The sequence below is a fragment of the Pleurodeles waltl genome, chromosome 11 (assembly GCF_031143425.1).
Source record: "Pleurodeles waltl isolate 20211129_DDA chromosome 11, aPleWal1.hap1.20221129, whole genome shotgun sequence".
Classification (NCBI taxonomy): Eukaryota; Metazoa; Chordata; class Amphibia; order Caudata; family Salamandridae; genus Pleurodeles; species Pleurodeles waltl.
Genome location: NC_090450.1, coordinates 93,071,728 through 93,094,496, shown reverse-complemented (window position 1 = coordinate 93,094,496; position 22,769 = coordinate 93,071,728). Strand labels below are relative to the sequence as shown.

The following is a 22,769-nucleotide window of genomic DNA, read 5'->3' as shown; positions in this document are numbered from 1 at the left end:
GCCCCCACCCCGCACCCACTCGACAGGGGTATTTCAGGTACCCAAGGTGGTACACTGGAAGGCGAGGTGAACACCTTGACATGCACCCCTAGGGGATCTGAATTGCACAGTGTGGACAGAGTTAATAGAGACTCAAGCCCTGTATTAGGATACCTGACCCCACACTGTGCTTTTTTCTTTGTTAAAAGAACTGACGCCTGGAGTCAAGGTGGCATTTTAGGATACCGAAGAAAGGCTGATCATGGGGTACACCACTAATTTGCCTCACCGTAGTCGCTGAAATGCAGATGGGGTGTACAGCAAAAATACAGACACGCCAAGAAGAATATGTTTGGCTCTCCACTGTGTTTTGATCTGCTTGTTTTGACAACTGTTGAGAAGGAATTTCATATCCCCTGGGGGATGATTGCAGATAGTGAGAGAGAGGGACATGTCTGATACTCCTCACATAATTGAGAATACATGTCCAACAGATTCTGAAAACAGACAGCATTCATTACAAGCGGACACAGCGACAAAAAGTATGCTGTAAACAGTGCTTAATTTGAGCCGTTGGTTTCCGGTGGTCTGTACAGGCACTTAATTTTCAACATCAGTACCTATGGCAGTCTGCCACAAGGTAGTGATATTTATTTAATTTAGAGATGAGCACAACAGTTGTTCATAAATTCAATATACATTAAAAAATGACTAATACCGCCTCACAAGCCATTCTTAAAGCTTTGGAGGCCTGGAACAGTCTGAATTGTCACACATGTAGGAGTGTGATGATAGATGTGTGTGTATTGTTATTAGCAGCTCTGGCGGGGCTATGGGTGGTGGGAGGTAAAGTAGCCTAGAACGAGGGCCCTGGCACTTATTTTTTCATTGTTTTAATACAAACTAAGCATTGGCTGTAAGAAATGGGTGCTGAAGGAGACTCACACATGTTTAAAGATACAGCAAAGTCAAAGGGAATGGGCCATGGCAGTAATAATTAAAGAATGTAAACAATTGGTTTACTCCTGACAACCGCAGACTCGAGGAACCAGTACCTACGTCGCTATCCAGGGATTCCTTTCACATATGGAGATAACAGGCTCTGTTTAAACTGGCCCTTTTTTTATCTAAAGACAGCACAAACCGTGCCAAGGGCATGATTAATATTATAAAAAGACACACAAAGCCTTGAAAAAGCCCCAGGCCTGTGTGCCAAATGTGGCAAAATAGATTTTGGTGTTCGTTAAATGAAAATGTCACTTACCCAGTGTACATCTGTTCGTGGCATCAGTCGCTGAAGATTCACATGTTTTGCATAGCTCGCCATCTGGTGTTGGGTCGGAGTGTTACAAGTTGTTTTTCTTCGAAGAAGTCTTTCGAGTCACGGGACCGAGGGACTCCTCCTTTTGTCTCCATTGCGCATGGGCGTCGACTCCATCTTCGATTGTTTTCCCCGCAGAGGGTGAGGTAGGAGTTGTGTTGTAGTAATAGTGCCCATGCAATGGAGTGACTAAGGGGGTGATTTTAACCTTGGCGGACGGCGGAGGCCGTCCGCCAAGGTACCGCCGCCAAATGACCGCACCGCGGTCAAAAGACCGCGGCGGCCATTCAAACATTTCCTCTGGGCCGGCGCCGGCCCAGAGGAAATGCCCCTGCAACGAGGATGCCGGCTCAGAATTGAGCCGGCGTAGTTGCAGGGGTGCGACGGGTGCAGTTGCACCCGTCGCGTATTTCAAAAGCAGACACTGAAATGCGCAAAGCAGACACTGAAATACTTTTTGGGGCCCTCTTACGGGGGCCCCTGCAGTGCCCATGCCATTGGCATGGGCACTGCAGGGGCCCCCAGGGGCCCCGCGGCACCCCCTACCGCCATCCTGTTCATGGCGGGTTTACCCTTTCTGACCGCGGCTGAACCGCTGCGGTCAGAATGCCCTCGGGAGCACCGCCAGCCTGTTGGAGGTGCTCCCGTGGTCGGTGACCCTGGCGGTCACCGGCCGCCAGGGTCAGAATGACCCCCTAAGTATGTACCTATTTAAGGTTTAAATAATATATTTACAAATGTACAAAGCTTAAGTTAACTTCCGGACTGCTACAGGCTCCCGGGGAGGCGGGTGGGCACATGTGAATTTTCAGCGACTGATGCCACGAACAGATGTACACTGGGTAAGTGACATTTTCAGTTCGATGGCATCTGTTGCTGGAGATACACATGTTTTGCATAGACTAGTAAGCAGTTAACTCCCCAAAAGCGGTGGTTTAGCCTGTAGGAGTGGAAGTGGTTTGAAATAAGGTTCTTAGCACGGCTTGACCTACTGTGGCTTGTTGTGCAGATAACACATCTACACAGTAGTGCTTGGTGAATGTGTGAGGCGTAGACCATGTGGCTGCCTTACATATTTCGTGCATTGGAATATTTCCTAGGAAGGCCATGGTGGCACCTTTCTTTCTGGTTGAGTGTGCCCTTGGTGTAATGGGCAGCTCTCTCTTTGCTTTAAGGTAGCAGGTTTGGATGAACTTAACTATCCATCTGGCTATACCTTGTTTTGATATTGGGTTTCCTGCATGAGGTTTTTGGAATGCAATAAATAGCTGTTTAGTTTTCCTGATGTTCTTTGTTCTGTCAATGTAGTACATTAATGCTCCTTTGACATCTAATGTATTTAGTGCCCTCTCAGCTACGGAATCTGGCTGTGGGAAGAATACTGGTAGTTCCACCGTTTGATTTAGGTGGAATGGTGAAATAACCTTCGGTAAAAATTTAGGATTAGTCTTTAGGACTACCTTATTTTTGTGTAGTTGGATAAAAGGTTCTTGTATTGTAAACGCCTGAATCTCACTTACTCTTCTTAGAGATGTGATGGCGATGAGAAATGCAACTTTCCAGGTTAGGAATTGTATTTCGCAAGAATGCATAGGTTCAAAGGGTGGACCCATGAGCCTTGTTAAGACGATGTTAAGGTTCCATGAAGGAACGGGTGGTGTTCGTGGTGGTATAATTCTTTTGAGGCCTTCCATAAATGCTTTAATGACAGGTATCCTAAATAGTGAAGTTGAATGGGTAATCTGCAGGTATGCAGATATTGCTGAGAGGTGTATCTTAATGGAAGAGAAGGCCAGGTTCGATTTTTGTAAGTGTAGTAAGTAGCCCACTACATCCTTTGGAGATGCATGTATTGGTTGGATTTGATTCTGATGGCAGTAGCAAACAAACCTTTTCCATTTGCTTGCATAACAGTGTCTAGTGGATGGTCTTCTAGCTTGCTTTATGACTTCCATACATTCTTGTGTGAGGTTTAAGTGTCCGAATTCTAGGATTTCAGGAGCCAGATTGCTAGATTCAGCGATGCTGGGTTTGGATGCCTGATCTGTTGTTTGTGTTGTGTTAACAGATCTGGCCTGTTGGGCAACTTGACGTGGGGTACTACTGATAGGTCTAGCAGTGTTGTGTACCAAGGTTGCCTTGCCCATGTTGGTGCTATCAGTATGAGTTTGAGTTTGCTTTGACTCAATTTGTTTACTAGATATGGAATGAGAGGGAGAGGGGGAAAAGCGTACGCAAATATCCCTGACCAGTTCATCCATAGGGCATTGCCTTGGGACTGCCTGTGTGGGTATCTGGATGCGAAGTTTTGGCATTTTGCGTTCTCCTTCGTTGCAAATAAGTCTATTTGAGGTGTTCCCCAAAGTTTGAAGTAAGTGTTTAGAATTTGGGGGTGAATCTCCCATTCGTGGACCTGTTGGTGATCTCGAGAGAGATTGTCTGCAAGTTGATTTTGGATCCCTGGAATAAACTGTGCTATTAGGCGAACGTGGTTGTGAATTGCCCAGCGCCATATCTTTTGTGCTAGGAGGCTCAGCTGCGGTGAGTGTGTCCCCCCCTGTTTGTTTAGATAATACATTGTTGTCATGTTGTCTGTTTTGACAAGAATGTACTTGTGAGTTATGATTGGTTGGAATACTTTTAGTGCTTGAAAAACTGCTAGCAGTTCTAGGTGATTTATGTGCAGTTTTGTTTGATGTACGTCCCATTGTCCTTGTATGCTGTGTTGATCGAGGTGTGCTCCCCACCCCGTCATGGAAGCATCTGTCGTTATTACGTATTGTGGCACTGGGTCTTGGAAAGGCCGCCCTTTGTTTAAATTTATACTGTTCCACCATAGAAGCGAGAGGTATGTTTGGCGGTCTATCAACACCAGATCTAGAAGGTGACCCTGTGCTTGTGACCATTGCGATGCTAGGCACTGTTGTAAGGGTCTCATGTGCAGTCTTGCGTTCGGGACAATGGCTATGCATGAGGACATCATGCCTAGGAGTTGTAATATCATTTTTGCTTGTATTCTCTGTGTTGGGTACATGCGCTGTATGATTTTGTTGAAATTTTGAATTCTCTGTGGACTTGGAGTGGCTAATCCTTTTGTTGTGTCTATTATGGCTCCTAGAAATTGTTGTACTTTGCACGGCAGAATGTGTGATTTTGCATAGTTGATGGTGAAACCGAGTTTGTAGAGGGTTTGTATGACTTGATCTGTGTGGTGTGTGCACCTTGTCAGTGAGTTGGTCTTGATTAGCCAGTCATCTAGATACGGGAATACGTGTATTTGCTGCCTTCTGATGTGTGCAGCCACTACTGCTAGACATATTGTAAAGACTCTTGGCGCGGTTGTTAAACCAAACGGCAATACTTTGAATTGGTAATGTATTCCTTTGAATACAAACCTGAGGTATTTCCTGTGCGACTAATGTATTGGTATGTGGAAATACGCGTCTTCGAGATCTAAGGTTGTCATGTACTCTTGCTGCTTTAGCAATGGTAACACCTCTTGTAGCGTGACCATGTGAAAGTGTTCTGATTTGATGTAGGTGTTTAGTGTTCTGAGGTCTAGGATTGGTCTGTGTTTTGTCCTTTTTTGGTATTAAGAAGTACAGTGAATAAACTCCTGTGTTTATTTGTGTTTCTGGTACTAGTTCTATTGCGTTCTTTTGCAATAATGCTTGAACTTCTGTTTCCAGAAGGTCTGAATGTTGTTTTGATAAATTCTGTGCTTTTGGTGGTATGTTTGGAGGGATTTGTAGAAATTCTATGCAATAACCATGTTGGATAATTGCTAAGACCCAAGTGTCTGTAGTTATTTCCTCCCATGCTTGGTAATACTGGCCTATTCTTCCCCCCACTGGTGTTGTGTGGAGGGGATGAGTGACATGTGAGTCACTGCTTGGTTGTAGGGGTTTTGGGGCTTTGAAATCTTCCCCTATTCCTAGGGAATTGTCCTCTGTATTGGCCCCGAAAGCCTCCCCTCTGATACTGTCCCTGGTAGCTGGACGGTGTTGTCTGTGAGGTGCTGGCTTGTGTGGCCTGACCCCGAAACCCCCCTCTAAAGGTTGTCTTGCGGAAGGTGCTGTAAGTGCCTCTGCTCTGCGGGGAGTAGAGTGCGCCCATGGCTTTAGCAGTGTCAGTGTCCTTTTTCAGTTTCTCAATTGCCGTGTCCACCTCTGGTCCGAACAGTTCTTTTTCATTGAATGGCATATTGAGCACTGCCTGCTGTATCTCTGGTTTAAAACCAGACGTTCGTAGCCATGCGTGCCTTCTTATAGTCACAGATGTGTTCATTGTTCTCGCAGCTGTGTCCGCTGCGTCCATAGAGGAGCGTATCTGATTATTTGATATGTTCTGTCCTTCCTCAACCACCTGCTTCGCCCTCTTTTGCATTTCCTTGGGTAGATGCTCAATGAGGTGTTGCATCTCGTCCCAATGGGCTCTGTCATAGCGCGCAAGTAGTGCTTGGGAGTTAGCGATGCGCCACTGGTTTGCAGCCTGTACTGCGACTCTCTTTCCAGCTGCATCGAACTTGCGGCTCTCTTTATCTGGGGGTGATGCATCCCCAGATGTGTGGGAGTTGGCTCTCTTGCGAGCAGCTCCTACTACGACGGAATCTGGTGGCAGCTGTGAGGTGATGAAAACAGGGTCTGTAGGAGGCGCTTTATATTTCTTTTCCACCCTTGGTGTTATTGCCCTACTCTTGACCGGCTCCTTGAAGATGTTTTTTGCGTGCCATAGCATTCCTGGGAGCATAGGCAAGCTTTGGTAGGAGCTGTGGGTGGAGGAGAGGGTGTTGAATAAGAAGTCATCCTCGACTGGTTCTGAGTGGAGGTTTACGTTGTGGAACTCTGCCGCTCTAGCCACCACTTGTGAATAAGCCGTGCTGTCTTCTGGTGGTGAGGGCTTTGTGGGATACGCCTCTGGACTGTTGTCCGACACTGGGGCATCGTATAAGTCCCAAGCGTCCTGGTCTTGGTCACCTTGGCTCGCGGTGGTGTGAGCCGGGGAATGTGATGGAGTTTGTGCTGGTGAAACGTTAGTTACAGGTGGAGGAGAGGGTGGCGGAGTTACCTTTTTCACCAATTTTGTTTGTGGTGCTTGGTCTGTTTGAAACTCCAGTCTCCTTTTCCTTCTAATTGGGGGAAGGGTGCTTATTTTCCCTGTTCCTTCCTGTATGAAAATACGTTTCTGCGTATGGTCCACTACGGTGGATTGCAACTCCTCCTCAAATCTATGCTTTCGCATCTGAGAGGACAGCGATTGTTCCTCTGAATAGGAACCGGTAACTGGGTCGGTTGCGGCTCGTTTTGGCACCAAAACCCTTTCTGTACTCTTTTTCGGCTCCGAGGTGACTTTTTTCTTTTTGGGAGTCGAAACCTCTCGGCGTCGATCTTCCTCGGTGCCACTGTCTCGGCGTCGAGCCGTCTCGGCACCGCTTTCTCAGCGTCGATCCCTTTCAGCAGCACTGTCTCGGTCCCGAGCAGGCTGCGTGCCGGTATCTCGACCGGAGTCGAACGATCTCGGCACTGTTTCGGCCTTTTTCGGTGCCGACGGTCGGTCACCGAATTTATGGGTCGAGCCATGGCCTGGTGGCAGCGGCGTCCCCTGGGCCTTGTCACTTTTCTTGTGTGTTGCCTTCGACGTCTTACTCACAGTTCTTGGATCGTCGAATTCTTCGGAGTCCGATTCGTGGATCGAGAAGGCCTCTTCCTCCTCATGTTCCTCGAACTCTCGGTGTGCTGTCGGCGTGGACGCCATCTGAAGTCTTCTGGCTCAACGGTCACGGAGTGTTTTTCAGGACCGGAACGCACGACAGGCCTCGCAAGTCTCTTCACTGTGCTCAGGCGACAGGCACAGGTTACAGACCAAATGTTGGTCTGAATACGGGTATTTGTTGTGGCATTTGGGACAGAAACGAAACGGGGTCCGCTCCATCTGCGATGTCAGACACGCGGTCGGGCCGACCAGGCCCCGACGGGGTATCGAAAGCTACCCCGAAGGGCACCGGAGCTCTCCAAACTTCGATGCGGTGTCGATTCTATCTAAGCCGATCCCGAACGCAATAATACCGACGTAATCTTCCGATAGATAGCTAACTTTCCGTTCCGAAACTCGGAGCGACAGGAACACGTCCGAACCCGATGGCGGAAAAAAAACAATCGAAGATGGAGTCGACGCCCATGCGCAATGGAGACAAAAGGAGGAGTCACTCGGTCCCGTGACTCGAAAGACTTCTTCGAAGAAAAACAACTTGTAACACTCCGACCCAACACCAGATGGCGAGCTATGCAAAACATGTGTATCTCCAGCGACAGATGCCATCGAACACATGGGTTTCTCTGAACACAAGCAGCGCCATGGCGCTTATAGAGAATAAGTGTTAAGCCCAATTATATTGTATAAATTAATATGACATGGAATATGTATATTTGTATGGGATTGTGAGAAATGTAGCAACTTAACAAGGCAGACTCCAAAAGACTGAAATCAATAATCACTCCAAGTGAAAGCACTGTACTTAAATTAAAGTTTTTCAAACTGTGACATCACAATTCTCTGGGACAGGATTTCTTTTTTACTGTAAATGACAGTACCCGTTCGGTTCAGATCCCTCTTCATGTTACTAAACACGCGTGACGGGCAATGCTCAAGAACCTCACTTACAGCCAGCCCCCTACAGTAAGATCAGAAAGTGGGTCAAAAAGCAGGAGGTTAGAAGCTGAAGCCTGTGCAGTGAGTGAGGTATTAAATATCCAGACTTCAGTTTGCAGCTTTAGTACCCGAGTGGTAGAGAGCTGTGTGCCTGCCAGTGTCTCCTCATCAGCTGAGATGCTGAAGCAGGGACAGTACAGGCAGCTGAAGGGAAGTATATGAAATACAAATCTGTACATATGGGCGAGAGTGTGTGACTGTGAGAGCGTGTGAAAATGAGTGAGTGAAAGCGCATGATTAAGATTAACAGTGAACAAGAGTGCTTGACAGTGATTTAATGAGAACGAGAGTCCGAGTGCGTGAGAATGGGTAAGGTTATCAAAACGAGTGTGTCAGTGAGAGGGTGAGACTGGGTGTGAAGAATGTCAGTATGAGTGAGAATGTGTTTAAGTGAATGGAAGCGAGCGTGAGAGCAGGTGTCTTACACTAATGTGTCTGCCACAGTAGACAGGTGGTTTTTCTTCAAATTTCTCCACTGCCATTATCTAAATGTATAAGGCTATTTCCATAGCAATTTAGACCGTTTCATTTTAAAGAACACTACAGTTAAAGTTATAATTTGACGATAATTCCTTTATTGCAGACCTTTTGTATTGTTTTTTTTTTTAATAAGTTTGCATTTCTACAGTGGATTACCACAGGCAGCTGGGCCATGGGGACTATTTATTTTCTTTATCTCCCATCATACAATGGTGTCTACTTTTTATCTGTGACTTATATCATTCTTATACATTATATTTAACATATAATAATATGGATGTTATATATTTCCCAATGTCAAGCATTGTACCGCTACCATCATTTTACCATCACATGGTGAACCACCAAAGCATTGGGAAACATGGGAAGCAATTTTATTTGCCTATGCAGATGTTCTAGAAGGTGACCATTGCTCTCTATTAAAACATTGTTTGGATGGATGTGTGTTAAAGAATTTCAAGATTCTACATCAATTGGCAAGATCAGGGAACAGTGTTAGGCATAAATATGCATCCAAACAAATGCATCTACTTTAGTGAAAGTAAACGAATGTGGCAATGGAATGTTACAACTTTTATTCAAGAAAACGATGAACCAATTTAAGAATATGTGTTTGAACTCTGGAATCAACGTGTGATTTTGAACATATTAAATATGAGCAGGTTTTGTATGATCAAATCCTATTGAAAAAACAATAACAAAAAAGAACAGGAAAGAATTATAGGTCGGTGCGGACATGACACTCAATTCCGCTACAGAAACAGCTAAAAGGGGAGAACTCTCTGAACTTTTTTGGTTTAAGAAATCGGAGGTGACCCTAAATCTCAAGTTAATGGTAGATGGAGGAAGATTTTTGTTGCGGAACTGAAAAATGAAATAGTCAAATAATACGTGGGAATGAAAAATACAACTAATTTAGTTTTCTGTCTATGTAGTAGCCAATCACATTTAGGGAATTTTAAAAAGTGTCTACTTCAGCTAAAGTTTACTCCAAATGTAAAAAAAAAAGGCCATTTGAGCGAAATATATACAAGTTCTGGTAGGAAGAGAGTGAGTTTGATGGCAGAGACAAGGACACAGTACAGAGCCTGGATCTTGTAATGGCCCTGATGTAGTTGTGAGTGTGGATGATTGTAATCGCAGGACACACAAGAAGAGAAGCCTTCCTCCGGATGAGCGATAACCTCATCTCTGTTTTCGTGGATTCATGTGCCTAGTTTACCATTTTAGGTAATGAGGTGCTGGAGAAAAAGTGGGAGCACGAAAACCTGTATTCATTGGATGTGTCTCCTAGTGGGTACACTGCCCACAGCATCAATCTAATTGGGCACTTCTGCGCCCATTTGGAGTTCTCTGGCAGAGACACTGGAGGAAATGTACCTGTGTCTGAAATAAGACAGTCATTACTTAGGTGGGCCGCGTGAGGAGGAAACAGGAATCATGTTAGACTCTAAGGCCAGTCCTCCCGGCTTTATTATGAATTCCACAGAGATAAAGAGCTTAAATCGGAGAGCACGTTGTGCTTCGGAATCAGATGAATTTATAGGCAATTTAAAGGGAAAAGTTGACTCGGTGTTCAACGACAAATTGGGCGACTAAATAGGATTTAAACATAAGATCAGTTTGAAAGATAATTCTGTGCAGTCATGTTTCTCCTGCGATCAGAAAAGAACTGGAAGAATTGCTAGCTGACTTAGGAAAATCCATAAGTGCACCTGTGGAGTTTTCACCTGGTTGCACTGCACGAGCAGGTGTTTTCACGCTATATTAGAAGCAACCTTTTCTGTTAGTCTAATGCAATTTTGATACAGTTCTATATTTAGACAGAAAGGGGTGGCAGGCAGGGAGAGATGCCTGTTAATAGACAAAAAAAAGGCTTGCAATTAAAAATAACCAGAGGCCCTCATCAAGGCAGCGAACACCTTCGATTAAGTAAAACCAGTTGGCATGGTTAATGGTAGAAGTTTGCCAAAATCACATCCAGGCTCAAGAAACCAGGTACTATGCTGCAATTTGGTACTATGCCCACCAACACCCCTTAAGGCAAACTCTTAACAAAGAGAGGGGATCACATATCACTTACACTCAAGGCAACCCACATGCCTTATTTTCAATAATTACATTTTACATATAAGGAAACAACCAAATATTCACCAGCCAAGTTATCTTCTAGGGCAACCTCGTCTCCATTCCCCCTACAAACACATTGTGGAGATAAGGTGGGTGGCGTTGGAGTCCTCATTACGTGGAGAGATTCCTCTGTGTCGGCCTCTGGCATTTCGTCTCCAGGGGCTTCATTAACCTGATTAACCTAGGCAGAACATAGAGTATTTCATTATATAACATGGATCCTCAATTTCCAATGTTTAAATTACCATGTCTTACATTTGAATTAATAAGCACGGTTTTTCCAAGATCCGTATATGAAAGAAAAACACAACATCACCGTAGAACCTTTGGCAAAGAGGAGAAAAAATATTCTGGCGAAGTGGAGGTCTTCAAGAAAAGATTATTTTTATATGCCATTATTCAACCTAAGTGAAACTTGAAATTGCAATGCCGCTAAAAAACAGATGCAAACAATGGCAATCCACAACCAGCAATAGAGATTTTCTGTTAGGTGATCTTCATGTAGCTGTTCAGAAATAATGACTAGGCACCGCATTACAATGTGTGACTAAACTAAAGGAAATGTTAGAAGGACAAATAAAAAATATTTACATTCTGGCAAAAAGGGCGCAACTTGCAAACCGCCCCGACTTCAAAACAAAAATGTGTGAGGTCGGCACTCACCAATTTCATGAAACGGTCGGCAATAGCCACTCACCATTTTCATGAACACCTTTTTTTATTTTATCCATTAATGCCCTCAATCTAAAAAAAAAGCAGGGATAGTAGTTAGGAAAATACAAATCTGCAGATAAAACAAAAAGTTTTAGTGAATACTGGATACTTCAACATAGAACTATTTTTTCATTTTAAATTCAAAAGGAATCATCGTTGAGCTAAATATTTTAATGGACACTAGCTTGTACACTGACATCTGAGCGTGCTGTATATTCAGAGTCAAGTCCCTAAAGAGTCTAGGACTATTCTACATTACTGACGTGGAGAGCCAAGTATTTAAGGGCTTCTACTTCACACAATGCTGCTAATGTATAGTAGGATGGACCCTGGGACAGGAGAGCCAAAAAATAATGGGTTCCACTACTGACGCACACTAGGCCAGTTGTTATCTGTGTAACCCCAAATCAATTCACTCCGATCTGTATCAGTCTGTCGTGCAATAATTGCTTAGTTATACACCTGCTAAGATTTAAATCTGGCCTCCTAATTCCATTGGTAGGTTGAGCATAATCACTTACAGTATGACATAATAAACAGCAATAAAAGGCAACTGTTCATAGCATAAAATAGCAATTTATTTAGTAGCAAACTCAATAAAAAAAATGTGTAACTATTTTTTGTTCAAGGTGACACAGCAAGGTTGAGGTCATCAACATCAACTGTCTTTCTGCCTAAGGCAAGAAGGACACAAGCCTTCAGTAAGAGCAGCAGTCCTGCTGAGGAGGATGATCTTGAACGCCAGCCTGGTCCATCAGAGTGTGTGGCCAGCACTCTGTGCCTCATCCGGAGGTTACAAGATCAAGAACATCCATCCTTGGGACCTGTCCTGTCCCGATTACCAACATTGGTTCACTCACAAGCCTTCTGTTAGCCTGTATTGCCAACAACTATGGTCATCCCTGTCCTGGCTCCTGTGACATTCACACCCATAAAATATGCTGTGCAGTTAGAACATTCTTTGCCTATAGACGCCTAAGTCAAGGTCACAGGGTGGTTTGGAAAATGACTGAGGAAGGAACTGGTGCAGAGATGTAGGCTCACGGTGCGGTGACTAGTCAACACCATGCATAAAGAGCTAACAGGACCCTACAGGGGGATCAGCTAGGGCACAATGGTGACCTTCTAAGGGCCAAGGATGACCTAATGAGGGCCCTGAATGATACCCAAGGGGCCCAAAATGATGTTCTGGAGTGTCACCTGAGTTTACTAACTACATTTTGGGGAGATGAAGGATGGCTACACAACAGTGAGTGCAGCAGTACCTGGTTTAGCTGCCACGTTCCATTGTCGAGAACTCTCTGCGACCAGCTCAATAGCAGACATATCTACAGCTGGTAACTCCAGGAAGAGTAGGACATTGTTGCACAAAGAGCCACTTGTCTACAACCTCGCTTACACTGAGGCTGCTTCAGTGGCCCTTAAGAGTCGGCATTCATCTGGCCTGGTTGAGGACAATACAAAAGAAGCTACCACCAAGAGACATGAAAGTGAAGTCCTAATGTGAGCTTCTGGACTATTCTCCTTGTCCACCTTATGTCCATACATTACCCTTCTGCTCATGGTCTTTTGTCTTGAACAGGGCTCCAAACAACTGTTGGCTCATGGTGAAGTTCACCTACAAGTTAACATATTTTCAGAGAATCCTAAGGCGTGATAAATAAGATGAAATTATGTTTGACGTTAGAAATATTTAAGGTTATGAATAAAAACAATGTGTGAAATGACCTCTTTCTAATATAATTATAAAAATCAATCTTACGTTACCATACATACTTCATGTAAAATGTAATATATTTGCAACTCATTTAGTCAACACACATTTCTCAAAAATACATAATCATAAGTAAAGAACGCTCAGTGTTACAACATCATCAAGAGTGGTTTGACAAATTTACATTTTAATATACAAGTGTTAAACATCCAAAAGCTCGGGAAAGGATCCACCTACATACAGACCACGTAGAGAATACAATATATTCCAAAGTACGGACTGAAACAGAAAAGTTGTATTAGGCACAATGACAAATACAACATAAGTGTAAAAATGCAAGGTATACAATGAAAAGTCGCTGTTATATTTCAGTAACAATTGGCCATCTAAATACAGCAGTAACAGAAATACTGGTCTTCAGTCACACATTGGGCTCATTGATGTTTTTATTGACGTAAAAGTTCTCATGACTGCTGAAATATCTGGGGTAATTAGCAGTAATTGGCAAGGGCGCGAGCTATAGTTACCTTAGGCCGCAAGTTTTTTCAGTTAATTTCTATGGTTTGTTTTTAACGTAAAAGTAATTTTCATTACTATATGTTAATCCAACCACCGCAATACAATGTCTTTGGTGAGAGTGGCTGGCTCAAGGCCTGCGGACAACTCTCTATAACCACCCAACGCTGCGCTGCGCATGGCCTTTGGGAGTTGGCCGCGCATGGCCTTTGGGAGTTGGCCGCGCATGGCCTTTGGGAGTTGGCCGCACATGGCCTTTGGGAGTTGGCCACAGGGCTGTCTCTCCAAGTGTGAGAATAGGTGTGAGAGGGTGTCTCTGCATGTGAAAGGGGCTGTGACAGTGTGTCTGGGTGTGAGAGGGTCAATGTGGTGTGAGAGAGTTCGACTGCGCTCCAGTAGATAAAAGATGCATTCTCCTCCACAAAGGATTTCAGATCATTTTTCAACATGGAATCACAGAGTAAACACACTTGCTTTGTCTTCGCCAAGTTAGGGTCATTTGTCCTTTCCAGAAGAGGAATTTCAACTGAAGCACCTGCTACATTTAAATTTGAAAGTGCTTCCTGTTGAGGTTTAATTTCAGAATGGAAACTTGCCTGTTTGTTTATCCAACAAGATTCCACAGTTTGCACAAAATGTCTATCCAACTGGAGCACTTTCTACTGGTTAGTAAGTAAGTACTACCTCGTTGGGTAATTGATCAGAGTGGGGGAGGGGGCCGAGCAGCCGCCCTCCCCCGGCCCATTTTGTACTCAGGGACCCCATCAACAGGGGCCCACTACAATTTCATGGGGGAGGGGTGCGGCCTCCCATCCCCGGGCCAATCTTGGCCCTGGAGACTCCATTAACTGGGGCCTGGTCATCTGTCCTGGGTGCCCAGCAGGGTACCAAGTGTGCAATAGGACCTCGGGGGTAGATTCAAGGCCGCTGAAGTCCGAGTCGGCTCCCTGCGTCCTGCAGGAGCTGGCATTGCTGTCACCAGCAAGGATCTGCTAAACATGAAACTTCCTGTCTGTAAGAGCATTAAATTCCTATGTTTCCCAGGCCTGCATGTCTGCGGGCAGGAAAACAGAGGAAACTGCTGTCAAACAGCTCTCGTTTGCTGGAATCGAAGTGTTTGCTCTGACTTGGCGGGAGCTGTCAAAGCTCCTGCCAAGTCACAGCAAACAGCTACATACTTGTGGTGGGCACCCCGGACATAACAGGAGCAGGCCCAGGGGTATGGCGGGCCCCTCTCCAATGTGTGTAAACAGCATGGGGAGGTGGTGTTCCCTCGGGCCGGCAACAGACTCCCTTCATTATTTTAGTTCAGCACTGGGGAGGTGGCAGTTCCAGGGCCAGGGTGCTTGCATCCCCCCTTAATTTAAATGAAAAGCCCCAGGGAGGAGGTAGTCTATGGGGCTGCAGGGAGACCGCACCCCCCACCCCTTACTATTAATGAATTTACCCTGGTAAGTGGTAGACTCCGGGGAGTGTGGCCCACGCAGCCCCCCCTTGCACATTACTGAATCAAAGCCCTGGGGTGGTATCTGTCCCCAGGGCAGAAATAAGCCCAGAAGGGGGCACTGTGCGCCCCTTCCTTATCTTTTTTTACATGCCGCCGTGTCCTGGCACACCTGGGGGCTTTGTTAAAACAAGCACAGGAGTTTTTTTGTATTATTATTTTTACATCAAATTGGCAGCGGCATCGCGAATTAGCAGCAAAAAAGTTTTTTTAAAAGTGCTATTTTGACCTGGAGGGATATCTATCTATCTGTAGATCTGTATGTGTATATGTATAGATATATAGTGTCGTCACTGGGTAGTTATAGTTTGGACAGCGTATGCCACGGTTTGAAAAAAATTGCCAAGAAGGTGCTACTCTTTGATTACTTTATACATATAACGTTTTGGGGTGATCCGTCAAGCCAATCCCCGTGCATTTTTCATTGACCTTTTTTTTTTTTAAAGAAGTGCTACCACAAAAATGCTGAACGGAATTACACCAAATTTGGCAGGTAACTAGATCTTGGTCTGATGCGAGCCCGCAACTTCTTTTTTTGATGTACATCTTTGCTTCTCAGACCCAAGTGCATGAGGCGTACTCACTGCATGACTTAGTCATGTCCAAACCCAAGCACCAAAGACACACCTCCTGCAGGTCTGTGACTGACATCTGTTTTCTGAGGTCACAGCAGGGTTTGAACTTTGTAGTTTTAGAAGGGGACACATTCCTTTGTATAATGAATTTAGTTTTAGTGGTCATCGAAAACAGTCGCAAGTGGAAGCGGAGTTCCGAATCCTCATTTAAAGACATAGAAAGAATGGAATAGGCATCTGCAAGCAGGAGTGCATTTATATGTGTCTATCCCTCATTACTTCCTTGGTGGGAAAAAGCCTAGAGACACAAAGGGACACCTTGCGGCATGCAGGAGCACTGCTATAAAATGTTTCCAAATCCAGTCTGCTGATTGGTGAATGTGTCTTTCCTGCATGGTCTCTACATCCAGACATGGTTTTTAGAGATGTTAAATACGTTGATGTATCCTTCACAGTCTTGCAAGAGGTGGCCAAATATATCTCCAACATATGATTACAATGTGTGAGTGTTCTAGGTACACACACTTTTGATGTACATTTTAAAATAGAAATATACATCACATGTGTAAATACACACAACTATAACACGGCAAGAATAAAGTAATTTATGATGTTTAATACTCCAAAAACAGATTAAATACACAAATATATTTAATAAGTTTTCATAACTCAACAAAGTTAGTCCAAAAAATGACAATTGACAATGAGCATAATTTTGTCAATAAAATATTTTTTAAAAGTAAGCAATTGCATGTATAAAGTTTTTCAAATATACAAAAATGTATGGATTGCCAAACATTTTATAGCAGTCTTTTTTAAATCCATCAGAGTTGACAGATATTAGATGCAAATCTATTGTTTGGTATGGGAACAAACTATTTGGTCTTGATGGAAGCTCGGCCATTAGTGAAAGCAAAACAGGGGCTTGTTGACAGATAGGTCTGTTTAAATTTAAGAAAACTTACACATTTAACATATTTTAAATCACAACAATAGACCTGATTTTGCATTTGTTGGATGTGTTACTCTAAAATAACTTGATGCCTATTCAGTCCCGCCCTTTACAAGATACATAGTATATCATGCACTTGTAATAAGGTGGCTGATATAACCATTACATTTGTGACCGAGTAACGTCCAACAAACCCCAAATAAGGTGCAATATAATGTAATTCTAATAATATTTATATAATGATATACATATTGTGATGTTTATCAAGACATGATTAGTCATAGCATTTTATCTTGTTTTCTTAAGTCCATCTCCATATGGGGTCAAACCCCATCAAAAGAAGATGATCTGGTGGGCCACTGCTAGGTAACTACACCAACAAAGGGAACTTCAGGCGCTGCAGTATCCCGGGAGGACGTTCATATTTGGACTGCCTCATCACCTTAAACCAAACTTGAAGACTCTTCCAGCAAACAAAAAGTGGGTGTAGCAGTCACTGATCCCTCTGATGAGTTGCATTCTGAAAGTAGCCTACCCAGACTTGGATGGGGATCTGAAGGTCATGAAAGAGCAACAAGGGGGTAGGGTTCTTCACTTTATTAAGTCACAAATTTCAATGATATATTGATCTTCCTATCACAAGTCCCATAGGATATAATAGACTTTTTATTCATGGGATGGTGTATCCATCACATTAGTCATTGTGTAAGCATTAAAGAATGTAAACCAAGCCCTATATGCCTCCACAATGAATTCAGTGTGAAAAGCCTTATCAATATGTACTTGCAGCTTTGCATCGTAATATCTATGGGTATAAAAATATGCACTTCCTTATGGATGTGTAGCCTATTTTTTAAGAATAAAGGGTGCGATTTATAGTTTGGCAGACGTGTACTCTCTCACAAACTTTACCAATATCCCATCTGCCATATTACAAGTGCCATACAATATAATTAACTTTAAGTAAGGAGAGCAGGATGTAGTTCACATTTATGAAAGAGTAAGCCAACTCCCAATCTAGAGATCGGCCCCTAAATATTAGCTCATACTGTGCTGAAGATGTGGTTATCCACTGAAAACATGAATGAGGTCCCATCTGCTGGCCTACAAGTAACATAGGCGTTATTGCCATTGTAACATTGCAGATGAGATATATGTCACATTACTGACGGAGTAGGCCCTCAAAAAACGAAAAGCAGGCTCTTTATCAGGTGGATCCTGGGACTCAAACTCCTGCGGTGGACTTTAAAAAGTGTTGGGCATGCTCATATCTCTATTAAGCATAATGTGCTGTCACTAAAGTGCTATTAGAAATATACTGGGACTTTTTCCAATAGTTGAGGGTGTTTTTAGCACTGGACTTCCAGGACCTGGGCAAGTGTATGAACACACTATTGTAAAAAAAAGACAACAAAGACCATCACACCCACACAAGTTTAATTGGAAGTTAGTTCCAAAAAGTCTGAAAATATGATAGCAGATAATTATACATGTGAATGATGTGCATGGTTAAGAGTCAACATTATGCATGGAATATTGCTGTCGACAATATTATAAAAAACAAACACAAATGCGTTCTTCATTTTGAGTTTGGCAGATGGGATGCCCCTTCCCAAACATGGCAGGTCACATGTCACTCTAATACGTATACTTTTCAAGTTAATTACATACATCTAACTTGAAATGTGGTGGAACAAATGGATATTACATTCGTGACAGAGTGTGCTGTCCATACACCGCTACAGATATAACACAGTTTTAGATTTGTAAACAATTATGCATACATAGGAAACATTAGCTTTGCCTGAATGTAGTACATTACCAAAAGATTTTGTATGATTTGATTTTTGCAGATGGGTGCTTAGTCACAGAAAACAGATATGCCATCTCCTTATTACAAGGGCTAGATACCATAATGCACTTGTAATAAGGCAGACAGGATATCCATGACATTTGTGACAGAGCAACCAGCCTGTGAAATTTAAAATCAGGCCCTTGATGATGCTCTTTGTGTGTCTTTTCTAGACATAATAAGGCTACAATGTATTCACTGTGTACATTCTGTCAATTACCTCTAAAGGACGTAACTGATGAGTGCATGTGTTTGCTTTCAGCAACCAGGGGACATATTGGCAACACTTCACAATACCTGCAGCTAGGACATTGGGAGTTGGAAGGTACATCCTCCGACACTGAGGAACCCGGAGGCACAGAGGGTGAGGGGTCTGCCCAGGGGAACACTTCGCCATCTGATTCGGAGGCTACCAACCATGATCATCACCTCACCCGAACCATCATAGGGCACTATATCAGCTCTTACGGCTACCACCCTCACTGGCACCAGTCTCACACTCACTCCGGTTTCCTCAGTGATAAGACAGCACCTTCACCCCAGCACCTCTCACATTTCCCTAATCCTGCCAGCATTGGTGTCAGAGGAGCCAATGGTGTCAGAGGAGCCAATGGAGGTTCTTAAGAACCTCTCTGTCGAGCAGGCGGTATTAGTGCATGCCATCCTTGGTGTCAGTCAGCAACAGTCTCAAGTGACTGACATCCTGGATAATATGCGCTCTGCCCTATCTGCCACATGCAGAGGCACAACCTGCTATTGACTCCTCTGATACCAGTGCTTCCGATACACCTGGCCCATTCTTCCTTTTGCCCCATTCCAATGAATGTCCCCATTCCAAAACCTCACCCCACAGGAAGTTAACATAATGTATTTAAAATAGTTTGAAAAGTTGTACTTGTCTTGTAATTTATTGTGCATTGTATTATTATTTATCCCCCATTTCCAGACAGAGTCCCAGGGCATGGAGTAGTAGGGACATAATGAAGGAGTAGGTTTCATGGTTGTCATGGGCTGGGTGTACTTATTTACACTCTTTCCTCCAACGCAGGTGCCAAGGATGAACTGCCATGCTTCAATTAAGTGAAAATATACTTTAAATATGGTGGATGTAGAAGTGACTTTCTGTCACTGACTCCATTATGTTTATGTACTGCCGTCAACTCAGGAAAATGTGGCATAGGAATGACAGATTTTTTTCCATCAAATCAAATCGCCATACTTAATAGGATCGATGGACCTACTTGGTGATGGGTGGGTAAACAGATGACTTTCACAGCCTGTCCACGTCTACCGAAAACACAATAAGGTACATAATATAAAACTGTATGCATATAATGGAACAACCCTCTGTTAGAAGCTATGGAAATCAGTAAAGCATAACCTACTGCAGATCGCAGCTCCAGAACCACTGCGGCCCTCATTATGACATTGGCGGTAAATACCGCTTACCGCCGCGGTGACTGCCGCCAACATACCGCCACAGAGGCGAACATCCATCTACCAGATTATCTCACACACACACCAAACTGACAGAATACTGCTACAATCACAAATCCGCAAGACCACAGGTACCTGATAAACTGTCAATACTAACTCCCATACCGTTACGCCAACAAAACAATGCCCTCCAGATTATGACCCACGAATCACCACCCCGGACATTCAACGGCGGTAAATTATTGGAAGTGCACACCAGCGCAGTACTAATTGACACCCAAATACAAAACAACACAACATTGGGCAAAACCCACACCTGACACAAATACACATACACACCAACAGCACTATAAACACACCCCCCATCACCCACAATCCCTTGCAAACACCCAAATACCGCTACATTTTGCCACGCCAATCCGTTACAGCAAAGCCCCTACACACCACATTTATCTACACATCCCTCACGCATCACATAACACACACACCAACACTACACACAACACCCACTGCACAACACACTCCACACAACGCCCATATCCCCACAAGGCACCTCCGCTTCACCGATGAGAAGTTGCAGGTCATGGTGGAGGAAATTCTCAGGGAAGAGACACAGTTGTTTGGTGCACAGATACAGCAGATATCCATTGCCAGGAAGATGGAGCTATGGCGGAGGATCGTCAACAGGGTCAATGCCGTGGGACTATATCCACGTACAAGGGACGACATCCGAAAGAGGTGGAACAACCTACGGTAGAAGGTGCACTCCATTGCATCAAGGCACCAGATCGCCATCAGCAGGACTAGCTGGGCCTTGGACGATGCCCTGTGGCCATGTGGCCCTTTTGTACTTTGGACTGGCCAATGGCAGTTTCTAAACATTTTGTTGTATATAGTTATTTAATTATTGTGGTCGCTGTTGCCACCGAATTACAGTGGTTGGACAACAGGTATGTGTCCTGGCTTTCTTTGCTCCTAGGTTCTGTTACTGTCGATGTACTATGCAGCTGCAGGTGTTTGTGTGGTGTGTTTTTATGGTGTGTGTTGTGCGTCTGTGTGTGTCACTCTCCTTTCCCTCCCTCCCTTGTGTGCTAGGTGGCTGTACTCACCGTAGTCATCTTCATTGGGGTTGGTCCTCCTGGACGGCCATGGCATGGTAGGGCATCGGAAAGACTTGAAGTTCAGGTTCCGTGGCGGCCGCCGAGTCCTAGGGGAGTGTTTCCTTTTATTTGTAGCGTTTCCGCCAGGCTTTTGGTGGCATTGCTAAGGTCCCAGAAATCCTGGCAGTATCCAATCTCATAATATGGTTGGCGTATCCTTGTCTTCCGCCTGGCTGTCGGTGGCTACCGCCGTGGTCGGTGGTGTTAACGCATTGGCGATTGGGGTGGTACATTGGCTGTTTATGGGATGGATCACCGCCATTGGTCATGATTTGGCAGTAATACTGCCACTTTAACAGTGGCGGTCAGGAGACCGCCAAGGTCATAATGACCACCTGTGTGCTGTGTTGTCAAATGCAGGGCATTTCCACAGGGAACTAAACAACTTACAACCTTGGGGATTGTAGTGTTCTGGAAGGATTATGAAGAAATCTCATCAGATCCTTTGGTGATTTTCAGATTACTCACAGAACTCAGAACCTTGACTGGGAGCCAACTTAAGGGCACTGTTTTGATAGATCTTATTACTTTACTCTACTTTAATATAATCAATCAAGCCATATTTATAGAGTGCTACTTATCACCCAAGAGCGTATCCAGGTGCTTACTGCCGGTCTCAGTTGAAAAGCTAGGTCTTGAGTCCCTTCCTGAAGTTGGTTAGCGATAGATCGGTTCAGAGGTGGAGGGGTAGGGTGCTCCAGGCTTTGACCTTGAGATGGGAAACAGAGCGTCCTCTGGTGAGACTTCAGCGTATGAGAGGTATTTCTGAGAAGATGAGGGGTGGAGAGCACAGGGTGGCCAGTGGAAGTGCAGGTGGTGGTTCATGTAGGCGGGTCCTTGATCACGAAGGGCTTCGTAGCCGTGGGTTAGGAGTTTAAAGTGGCATCTCTTGTGAACAGGGAGTCAGTGGAGGTGATTCAATTGCTAGGTGATGTGGGTTCTCTTGGGTAGTTTGAGGATCAGCCTATTTGCTACATTCTGGATGGAGGAGTCTTTGCATGAGTTCCGTGGTGGTGCCTGCATAGAGTGCGTTGCCTTAGCTAAGTCGGCTGGTGATGAGGGTCTGCATTACTGTTTTCCTGGTGCTGATGAACAGCCATTTGAAGATGTTGTGGAACGCCGCAAATGCCATGCTTGGCCTGTGATGTGAAAGGAAGGAGTCAGACTTTCTGGGTGCCTCCAGCGAGGAAGGGTGTTATCCAAATGGGCGTGTCACCTGTAATGCCAATCTGGCATAATCGATTGATGGTCGGATACCTTTTCGAAGGCCACGTAGAGGTAGAACAGGACGGCTGACTCTCCTCTGTCCAGTCGAGTGCGAATGTCATCTGTTGCAGCGATCAGAGCTGCCTCGGTGCTGTGGTTGGTTCTGAAGGCTGACTGGAAAAGATCTAGTAGGTTGTCTCCCGGTGTTCGGTGAGATGGAGGTTGATGGCCTTCTCTGGGACTTTGGTGGGGAACAAGAGTAGCGAGATGGAACAGTAGTTCTGGAGCATGCTGGGGTCTGCCAAGGGTTTCCTGAGACTGGACTGACCTCAGCGTGTTTCCAGGTGTCTGGGAAGATAGCTGTGATTATTGAGGGGTTGAGTATGGTGGTGAGTTGATGGCTGATCTTGTCTCTTCTGAGGTTGAAGAGTCTGTAAGGCAGGGGTTTGTGGGTGCTCCTGAGTGGATGGTGTTAATCAGAGTGGTTGTGTTCAATATGCTGAGTTGTTCCCATGCAGCAA

At 44.5% G+C, this 22,769-nt stretch overlaps 1 protein-coding gene across 1 annotated transcript in view; it reads right to left on the bottom strand.

The window, feature by feature from the left end:
- PHC3 (polyhomeotic homolog 3) overlaps nt 1-22,769 on the bottom strand; it is a 374,591-nt gene that overhangs the window by 151,187 nt on the left and 200,635 nt on the right. Inside the window, exon 9 of the mRNA XM_069213181.1 lies at nt 10,643-10,799. Within this exon, the coding sequence (XP_069069282.1) occupies nt 10,643-10,799 (157 nt within the window). The remainder of the gene's footprint in view (nt 1-10,642; nt 10,800-22,769) is intronic.